This window comes from Tupaia chinensis, unplaced genomic scaffold (genome assembly GCF_000334495.1).
Source record: "Tupaia chinensis unplaced genomic scaffold, TupChi_1.0 Scaffold000708_1, whole genome shotgun sequence".
Classification (NCBI taxonomy): Eukaryota; Metazoa; Chordata; class Mammalia; order Scandentia; family Tupaiidae; genus Tupaia; species Tupaia belangeri.
This window is the reverse complement of record NW_006160231.1, coordinates 826,778-836,677: the sequence shown is the minus strand read 5'-3', so window position 1 is coordinate 836,677 and position 9,900 is coordinate 826,778. Positions and strand designations below refer to the sequence as shown.

The following is a 9,900-nucleotide window of genomic DNA, read 5'->3' as shown; positions in this document are numbered from 1 at the left end:
ATTTGAATCGCACCTCTATCAGGCCTCCAAGCTTTGAGACATCAGCTTTCTCTCTTTCTGCTCATCACAATGCCCCTAGTGCCAGCACAGTGCCCGGCACATAGATGTCCAGTACATCTTTTGAAAAACAAGTATTAGTGGGAAGAAGTCCCATTGCCCCGACCAGACGCAAGATCAGTACCTAAGGGGAGAAGGCAGAGGCCACAGCCCTCCCTTGCGACCTCAGCCCTTCAATGGGCTTTGTACTTTCATGGCTTCAAACCACCCGGACCTCGGCAGCCCTGTCCGCTAGCCCCAAGTTGGGCCTGGGGTAAGCCTGCAGTGAAAGGTGCACCCTCACCCTCCTCCCACCCGCAGGAGCCCCGAACCGCTCCCTCCCAGAGGCCTCGATGGGGCTGCTAGACCTCCCAAGCCAAGCGCCTTGGTTTACTTGGTCCTTGCCAATCCCTGCTCCGCATTTTCCTGTTCCTACGTTTTATTTGAACTTCATACTAGCAACTGGTGGTGACATTTTTGAGGGCTATGCTCACAGCACATACGTACGAGCAGTAACTGAACAACCTCGTGAGATAGGAATGATGACGATGCTTGTCCACAGTTGAGAGCATTGATGCAGAGGTCAACCTGCCCAAGGTCACAGATACTGAAGAGCTAGGCTTCGAAACCGGGGCTGTCTACCCTCCAGATCTGCAGCTCTTCTGCTACAGTGTCCAGTCGCCTGACTTTCTGGGTTCTGATCCAAGGTCTGGCCACCCAGGCTTAGATCTGAGGACCTCTGTCCAGGTCCCTCTCCCTGGGGCCACGCTGCAGGAGGGGGCTATGGTCAGGGGCTGGGCTTGGTCTAAAGCAGCCTATTTTCCCAAGCTGTTCCTACTCTGAACGAAGGAAGACATGCGGCTGCAGGTGGAAGGAGAGGAGTGATGAGGAGCTGCCGGTCCCCAAGCCCCAATACCCCTCTCTCAGCTTCAGTTTCTAAACGCCATCGGGTGTGTGCTGCAGGGAGGGGATCCATCCCACTGGCCCAAGTGCAATCCTTTTTCCTCACTTATAAACTGTCAGGATCCTTGGCACCCCACACCCATTTCCAGTACCTACCCTTGTTTTCCAAATTGCTGGGCCAGAACTCCAACCCTGATTTCATGGATCCCCTTCCTCAGTGGAGCTCTTAACTGCTGCTCTAGGGCCGGCCCTGGCTTCCCTTTTCAAATACTAGATACTAGAGTTTTAATGTCCTGCTCCCAGGAGTGAGATTAACCAAGGCTAGGCACACTAACCTCCTTCCCTCTCCATACCTGACCCTCCTCTAGAGGCGCTCCCCTTCTGCCTCTGCCCTGACCGAGGCGCTCAGGGTTCTGACTCAGCCGGCTGCCTGGAGAAACGCAGGTTAGCCCTCCTCTCCCGGGCAGCAGAGGGCCTACCTCCCCCTTCTCGGCCCTTCCCCCAGCGCTCTCGCTCTCAGCTGGGCTCTCTTGGCACGTGGGCTGGGAGGTGGGCTGGGGTGTGGTGCGGCGTAGCCAGTAAGTGCAGTGCGCCTGGGTCTGCTGTTTTCGAGGGTGAGTGGCAGGAGGGGCGTAGCAGGCTGGCGAGGGATCCGGGATCTGGTCCGAGAAGGAGGCAGGTTCGGGGTGCCGCTCTGGGCATGTCCAGCCGAGGACCTGATGCATCCCGGCTTCCTGGGCTCCGGGCCTCCTTCGATGTCCTCAGCCCGGACGCGCACCCCTCCTTGTCCGGCTCCCGGGGCCCCTTCTCCCTGGGCACGCAACAACCACGATCCTGCCCTCTGGGGACCCAGTAGGGGGCGATGTCACAGCTTAGCGGGTGGAGCCCAGACCCTAGCGCCTCCGCACGGTCCACCCGGACTCCCACCAACGTGGTCCGAGAGATGGGATGGGATGGTGAGGTCATCCCAGGAGACATGCGCCATGGAGGCGCCCCACTCCGGAGCCGCAGAGTAGAAGTGGACACTTGAGCAGGAGCTTGGAGAGCCCCTCCCGCTTCATCTAGGCCTGGGGCGTGCGGGATCCCACTCGGCGGCACGTCTCCCGGCCCAGCGGCCCGCAACACCTCGCGCCGCTGACAGCTCCGGCGCCTGGGCCCGAGGGCCACCTCCGGCCCCCTTCCGCCCCCACACAGCCCGCGCTGCCCTGGGCGGGGGCCTCGGGAGCCCAGCGCCTCCTCCAGCTTGGCGGGGCCGCTCCCCGGCCGCTCCTGGGCTGTCCGCCGCCACCAGGGAGTCCGAGTGCGCCTCTGAGCGGGTAGCTGGGCGCGCGGCGGAACCACAGCCTTCAGGACCCCTGCCACCCTCGCCTCCCACCCGGACTGGTCCCCAGCACTTGGAATCGCGCCTCCAGATCTGCTGCACCGCCCACCCCTACCTGCCACCCCGACTTCGACTTCTTCGGACTTGCCCACAAAGCTCTGCCTTGCCTGGAAGTGGCCGAGAGGCGCGCACCCGCGACCTGTCGACCCCCTCGGGCGTCTGCCCAGGCCTCGAAGCCTGCCGGGTCCCGTGCAGTGACGGCCCTGGAGGATACGCAGGTGCCCCAGGACCCGTCCCCGACCGCGCAGGGTCACTACCCAGGTGCCTCGAGACTGCCTTCCCCGGGCGCCACGCCGCGGCTGCACACGCTGGTCTGCCTCAAAGGGGCCTCTGAGCACCCCCACGGCTTCTCCTTGACATTTCCAGAAGCTGTTTTCCTAACCCGCTCCCTGGTTCTTGTTATTTATTCTCAGTCTTTCAAGTGTGCAGGCAGTCTCCGGGTGGGAATCCCAGCCGCGGCCTCACTTACCGGCTCAACGACTTTGGGCAAGTTACTTAACCTCTCCCTTTCCTCCTCTGTAAAAAGAATTTTAAAATAATAATAATTTCTTTCCCTGGCTGGGTTGCTGCAAGGAAGGTTTAAAACATCTGCATATACATGGGGACGGGGCATAGGTAGCCCTCAGTCAAGAGCATCCAGTAGCGGCATTTCTGGGGCCCTGAGCAACTCTGTCTCCCACCCATGCCCTTGGCCCATGACTGGGACTGACTAGACCCTCCGCCTTAGCTCCGGGGAGACAGGGGGCATGAAGGACTCAGCGTCCGCCCCCGGTCCACTCACTGTCCACTTCCTGGAAGTCTGCTGGATGCTCAAAGCAATGGGGCTGAAGGACAGAAGTGACAGTGCACCTGGGCAGGCCCGGGACCTGGCCTCCGTGACTCCGGAGTGGAAGGGTTGGAGGCCAGACGTGGACCCAGGCAATCGTGGGGTCCTGCTTTGGGGGAAGGAATGAGAAGAGGCAAGAGAAGCATCTTATTGCCTTTATTCCGCCATCGGCCCAGCTGTGGGGCACAGGGCCGAGCTTTTCCACGCTCACTCACGCTCTGTGCAGGCCACTGCGTGCACACACACGCACGCACACACGCGCCACACATGCACACATCCCGTCGCTGGCTCTGAGAGTCAGTCTCTGGGGGGACGAGGGGCTGCTCCCCAGCCTGCCCCCGCCTGCCCTTTTATGACAGCACCAAGGGTGGGGGTGGGGGTGGGGCAGGCCCCTCAGCCCCCGGAACAAGTCCCTGTGCAAACTGGAGGTGCCAGCTGGCTTCGGGGTGGGGGTGTCACATTTCCCCATTCCCAGAGTCCTCTCCTCCAGTTCCTGAGAGAGGAACTGCCCTCTGTCTACCTGGGGGGCCAGACCCCTGCCAGGGCTGGGCCCTGTGGAACCCAGGCTTAGCCCCCACCTGACCCTGCCAGGACCTCCAGCACCGAATAGCCAAGTCTGAGGTTGCGGGGACCCCCACTGGAGAGCAGAAAGGCCTGGGCCCGCAGGGTCTGGGGAAGGGTCATCAGCCCCTCCCCTAATCCATCTTCAATATGAAGAGGTTTGGGCGCACTTCCTGGGGAGGGAGCGCAGGCCCGCAGAAGTCCCAGCTTCGGTCCTCCCCAAACTTCATCTTCTGGGCCACAGCCAAAGGCCAGGCACCCAAAAGTTCAAAAGCCCGGCCGGCTGGTCAGAGCGCCTGCGCGGTCCTGGGCCCGTGGAGCTGGCCGTCAGACCTGCACCGGCAGCGTCTGGTTCATCTGCAGTCGCATGTCCTGGATCCCGCTGAGGATCTTCTTCTGGTGGCCAGCCAGGGTGACCCCGATCCGGAGCAGGTCTCTGCAGAGGTGCGGGGGCAGTCAGCCCTTTCCCTCCTGCCCGCCCCCCAGGGCCCAACCCGGAGCCCCTGCCCTGCCCCTTGAGTCTGAGGCACTTACTCTGCAGTCATCTGGGCCACCAGGTCAAAGGACGAGAACCCCGCACTGACAAAGCTCTCCTTGTACCGCCCCATCTTGATGGCTTCCAGCCAGTCCCCGACTGTCGTGAAGGTGGTGTAATCGGGGACCGTGCGGTCCAGGAGGGGCTGCGACATGCTGTGGGCAGAAGAGAGGGAGCTGGTGAGTCCCAAGGCGGAGAGGGCAGGGGCGGGCTGCTGGCTGGGCAGGAGCAGAGAGGAAGACACTGACCCCGACTGGGCACTGGCGATGACCTTGAGGCTGGCTGCGTTGCGGATGAGCTTGTCCAACGTGTTGACGATCTGGGAGAATTTGGGCCTGAGGTTGCGGTCCCTCACCCAGCAGTCCAGCATGAGCTGGTGCAGCGCTGTGGGGCAGTCCATGGGCGGTGGCAGCCGGTAATCCTGCTCCACAGCATTGATGACCTGGGCCGGGACAGGGAGACCAGGAATGAGCGCACTGCGCCCTCAGCCAGCTCCGTCCGGCCGAGTGCTCGGGCTTGGCCCACTCACATCCTGGTTGCTCATGTCCCAGTAGGGTCGCTCTCCGTAGCTCATGACCTCCCACATGACGATCCCGTAGCTCCAGACGTCGCTGGCAGAGGTGAACTTCCGATAGGCGATGGCCTCGGGGGCAGTCCAGCGGATGGGGATCTTCCCGCCCTGGTGTGGGGGGCACACACCCTTCACCCTGTGACTCGGGGTTGCCCCCCAGCCCCGAGCTCTGGCCGGCTTGACCCCATCCCTGGTCTCCCTCCCAGCAGCTTCCTGTACCAGGGAGCTGGTGTAGGTAGGGTCAGAGGGGTCATCCTCCAGGAAGCGGGAGAGGCCGAAGTCTGAGACTTTGCAGACCAGGTTGCTGTTGACCAGGATGTTGCGGGCGGCCAGGTCTCGGTGCACGTAGTTCATCTCGGACAGGTACTTCATGCCGGCGGCAATGCCTCGCAGCATGCCCACCAGCTGGATGACCGTAAACTGCCCATCGTTGAGCTGGAGGCAATGAGCAGGCTCAGGGAGGCCCAGCACCTCCTCCCGGCCCGCGGCGTGCCCACCTGCCTGCCCTCTCCACGACTCAACACCCAGTGCCCTCTAGCCTGAAAGCACGTCCCGAGCGTGCACGCATCAGGCAAGCTGCACACACAGGCCGTCACTCTCCACGAGCACCCAGAGGCCCTATGGCTCCATTCTGCCCACGGCAGCTGAGACACAGAGGGGCTGAGTAACTTGCTTAAGGCAATCAAGGGCAGGCGAGGATGTGAACACAGCTGGCTCTGGCTCCTGAGGCCCAGCTGGCTCACCATCCGCCCCAGGAACATCCACGGCCTTGAATAGGGTGTGTCTGACTTGCAGGAGGGGCGTCTAACCCAGCTCTCTGGAGGAAAGGGGCCGGAGGCTGGCTCTTACCCGGAGGAAGGAGTCCAGGGCACAGTTCTCCATGAACTCTGTGAGGATCATCACCGGCCGACTCTTGGTGACCACGCCCTCCAGCCGGATTATGTTGGGGTGGTCAAACTGACCCATGATGGAGGCCTCACTGAGGAAGTCACGCCGCTGCCTCTCAGTGTAGCCCACCTTCAGCGTCTTGATGGCCACAAACACCTCGCGGCGGCCGGGCTGCTTCAGCCGACCCCGGCACACTTCCCCGAACTCCCCTGTGGGCACAGCGCAGGTCATGAGCCATTCCTGGGATCGCCAGCACCCAGCCGCCTCAGCCGCTCAGCCCAGCGTGCCCCGGGGACTCACCAGCTCCAATCACCTCCTCGATCTTCACGCAGGACACATCGATCTCCTTGGCAAACTCCCGCACAGCTTCATTAGGGTCCTCGTAGGTAAAGGGATCAATATAAACCTTCATTCCGGGAGCAACTGGAAGGAGAGAGTGGACCTGTGAGGGGGCCGGATCTTCAGGTTGGGGATGGCGGGGGAATGACCTTGGGCCTGGAGGGCCTGCCCCAGACTCACCTCTGATGCGAGCACACTCCACAACCTCCCTGAGCCTGTCTCATACCCGTCTGTGCTGACCCCCTGAGCCTCCAGCCTGTGAGAGCTCCTAGCGACCATGAGGCTAGACACCTGGGATTCTTTCATTCTTCCCCTCCCCCGTCCCTCATCACGTCCAAACCTCTCTGATTTATCCCTGTGCCTGTTCCCACTGCCCGGCCTTGTCCAGGCCTTCAACACTCAGACTATTGCAATAGCCTCTGTGCTGGGCTCTCTGCCCTGGACTTTTCCCACCAAGCTACCCTGCATACCGCCGTCTTCCTAGAACAATGCTTTCATTGTATCGCTCCCCAGCTCGACGGCCTTTCCAATTACCTATGGCAGAGTCAAGTCCAAACTCCTGCCTGCCCTGCTCGACCCTCCGAGGACTGGCCTCGACTACCCAGCCTTGCTGCCCAGCAGCTGTCAAACCAGTCTTCTCACTGCCCCCACATTGGGCATTCTCTCCACCCACCCACCACCTCCCAGAGGCCCCTGCATCTAGAAATGCTCTCGACTGCAAACCCTGCTCATCTCGCCTAGCCCAGCGAGTCCACCTCCTCCAAGAAGACTTCCTGTCTGCCCTTTAGGAGGACACTGGCTTAGCCCTCTATCGCTCCCCTGTGTGTTTCCTGTGTGTATCTGCCTCTTGTCTTCCCCATGGGACCGGGCCTTGTGGGCAGCGGCCACGTTTCATGCCTCTCTGTGGCTAGCAGGAGTGAGGTGGGGGCTGCTCAGAGTCCCTGCAGCAAGGTGGGGGTCAGGAACTGGCACTTGGGTGGAAGCAGGAAGGGGCATCCAGGGTGTATTTATAACAAATGAAGCCCCAGGCAGGGAAGGGGTCTCTTGGCCCTGTCGGGGGCTGAGACACTCACTGTACTGCTGCAGCTTCTCCGTGTACTCTGAATCCGAGCCGTGCCGCTGCTTTCTGGAGGGGACAGGGAGGAGGCACACCTCAGGCGAGCCCTCGCCCCTTCGTTGGAGAGGGCAGAGGGGAAATGGGCTGGCCTGGTGCCTAGCCACGTGGTCAGTCATCACAGCAGCCCTGGGTCTCTGGGCAAGGGCGTCGATCCTGAGGGATCTGCCAGTAGATCCAGGGGGTGGGGGTGGGACCAGAAAGGATGAAGACGGGCAGAGACCAGGGGGGACCTGTCTGGCAAGGACACTGGGCCCCGGAGGGCTGTGGCTCTGGGTTGGAGGGGAGCTGGTGGCTCATCTGTGTGGCAGAAAGGCCCTAGGGTACGAAAGGGGAGCTCTGGGCCACCCAGCAGCTCAGCAGCGGGCCTGGGCGTACCTGAGGCAGACAATGGCGATGACGACAGCAGCCACCACGAAGACCAGCCCTGCCATGGCCGAGCCCACAATGAGAGGGAGCTGCTCCTGGAGCTGCTGGGCCCCGGAGCCTAGAGACGGAGAGGGGGCCGGTGAGCACGGGCGGGCCGCGGCACCCCGACCCTGCACCTCCCTGGCCCACACCTCCCTGCTCATACCTCCCTCACTCGTGGTCTCGAACTCAGCCGGGCGGCTGTACTGCCCATAACCGGCCACCGTGCGGGCGCGGACCTGCACCACGTAGCGGGCGTCGGGCCGTAGCCCGTCCAGCTGCACGGAGTTCCTCTGGCTGGTCACTGTGGAGGTGACGCCCTCACTCTGCATGCCAGGAGAAAGGGGCATCCTCAGCTGGGTCTGAGGCCGTCCTGCCCAGGGCACCCGCTGCACCCTAGGCCCTGCTCCCACCAGCTGTCACATCCAGGGGCACCCTCTGGACCCTGTTCCCATGGACTCCCGATGCCTCCGGGGTTGCCCTCTGGACCCTCACAGCCTGCTCGTGGCACCCTCTGCACCCTCGACCCTGCTCCCATGGACTCCCGATGCCTCCGGGGTTGCCCTCTGGGCCCTCACAGCCTGCTCGTGGCACCCTCTGCACCCTCGACCCTGCTCCCATGGACTCCCGATGCCTCCGGGGTTGCCCTCTGGGCCCTCACAGCCTGCTCGTGGCACCCTCTGCACCCTAGACCCTGCTCCCACCAGCTGTCACATCCAGGGGCACCCTCTGGACCCTGTTCCCATGGACTCCCGATGCCTCCGGGGTTGCCCTCTGGGCCCTCACAGCCTGCTCGTGGCACCCTCTGCACCCTAGACCCTGCTCCCACCAGCTGTCACATCCAGGGGCACCCTCTGGGCCCGGTTTGGCCGAGGCCTTCCCGCCCAGCAAGCTCTGACCTTCTCATAGTACTTCATCTCGTAGTCCAGGATGACGCCATTGGGCCGCTCCGGGGGCGTCCAGGACAGGGTCAGGCTGCTGCCCGAGCTGCTGTGCAGGTGGAGGGTAGGCACTTCGGACGGGGCTGGGGAGAGCAGGGGCCTCAGCAGGGGCTCCTTGGGCCCTGACATCCTTCCCGAAGGCCAGTTCCCCTGGGGCCCTGGAAATGCCCTGGTAGGCTCGGGCAAACCCCTGCTCTATGCGGGGGAGAAGACGGCCCGCCCTCCGGCCCCCTCACCAGCTTGGTTGGTGGTGATGTTCACGGCCGCGTAGCGGGGCGGCAGAGGGCTCTTGCCCGAGACCCCGTTGACAGCCTGCACCTCAAAGGTGTAGCGTGTGTGTGCCAGCAGGTGGCTGATGTGGACGCGGCGCTCTGTCAGGCCCAGCTGGCGAGGCACGAACTCCACATTGTCATCGCAGCGTGAGCAGGTGGAGGGCCCCCCGGCCCCGGGGCCCCCACGGCACTTCTTGCAGATGACATTATACAGAAGGTCATCCCGGCCCCCCAGGTCCCGGGGTTCGCTCCACTCGAGGATCAGCGAGGTCTCATTCACATTGGAGATCACACCCCGGGGTGGAGATGGCACCGCTGTGGGGACATGGATGCGGCGGGAAGTGAGCTGGGTGCCCTGGGACCACACTCCAACCACTTCCTGCCTCCCGGCCCTGCCTCGGCTCTAACAACCAGATGGCGTTAGACTTCTTCACTGGGCAGGCTCCTACTTATCTCTCAAGACACAACTTATGATGCCACCTCCGCTCGGAAGGCTTTCTTGATTCATCCCCATCCTCTGCGTTTCCATAGCATAAGTCCTCCGAATACTCCTCCCGTCCTCCAGCCTAGCGCGCAGCACATTCTGCGGTCATTATCTGTCTTCACGGGTCTCCCACCAGGCCATGCTCCTTCAGGGCAGTGACCCTAGTGTCTCGCTCTCCTCCACATCCCTGGCACCCAGCACCATGTCTGGCACTCTGAAAGCCAGAGCATGGAGAAAGCAGCGCAGCAGGTTGCCCCGGGGGCCTGAGGCCCCCTCACGGTTATGGCTGGGTCATGGGAGCCGGGGTCCTCTACAGGAAGGAGCGACGGCCCAGAGGCCCTGGCTGGCTCCTGGAGCCGGGCTAGGAGCTAACAGGCACCTACTGAATGCTGGAGGGAGGACCCACCAGCTGGCCCATGGAGGGCCACCTCCTGGCTGTGCTATCTGGTACACATCTACCCTCCCTGGGCCTCAGTTCCCCATCGGGAGAATGGGGCTGCTCCTAGTGACCGCTGAGCCCCAGGTGGCTCACGGAGAGGCTGGGAGGGCACGAGGTTGTGTGCTCACTCACTGGTGCAGGCACTGTCGGCTGAGTCTGAGTCTGCGCGGTAGAAGTTATTGTGGCAGGGGGGGGGGGGGGG

At 62.8% G+C, this 9,900-nt stretch overlaps 1 protein-coding gene across 1 annotated transcript in view; it reads right to left on the bottom strand.

The window, feature by feature from the left end:
* Positions 1–3,294: 3,294 nt before the first annotated feature.
* EPHB3 (EPH receptor B3) overlaps positions 3,295–9,900 on the bottom strand; it is a 12,275-nt gene continuing 5,669 nt past the window's right edge. Inside the window, exons 4-16 of the mRNA XM_006160769.1 lie at positions 9,831–9,887; positions 8,740–9,090; positions 8,462–8,586; positions 7,729–7,888; positions 7,533–7,641; positions 7,114–7,166; positions 6,002–6,124; positions 5,663–5,910; positions 5,033–5,248; positions 4,772–4,921; positions 4,491–4,684; positions 4,242–4,397; positions 3,295–4,143 (exon numbers count right to left, since the gene is read on the bottom strand). Of these exons, the coding sequence (XP_006160831.1) occupies positions 4,035–4,143; positions 4,242–4,397; positions 4,491–4,684; positions 4,772–4,921; positions 5,033–5,248; positions 5,663–5,910; positions 6,002–6,124; positions 7,114–7,166; positions 7,533–7,641; positions 7,729–7,888; positions 8,462–8,586; positions 8,740–9,090; positions 9,831–9,887 (2,051 nt within the window). The 3' untranslated portion in view covers positions 3,295–4,034. The remainder of the gene's footprint in view (positions 4,144–4,241; positions 4,398–4,490; positions 4,685–4,771; positions 4,922–5,032; positions 5,249–5,662; positions 5,911–6,001; positions 6,125–7,113; positions 7,167–7,532; positions 7,642–7,728; positions 7,889–8,461; positions 8,587–8,739; positions 9,091–9,830; positions 9,888–9,900) is intronic.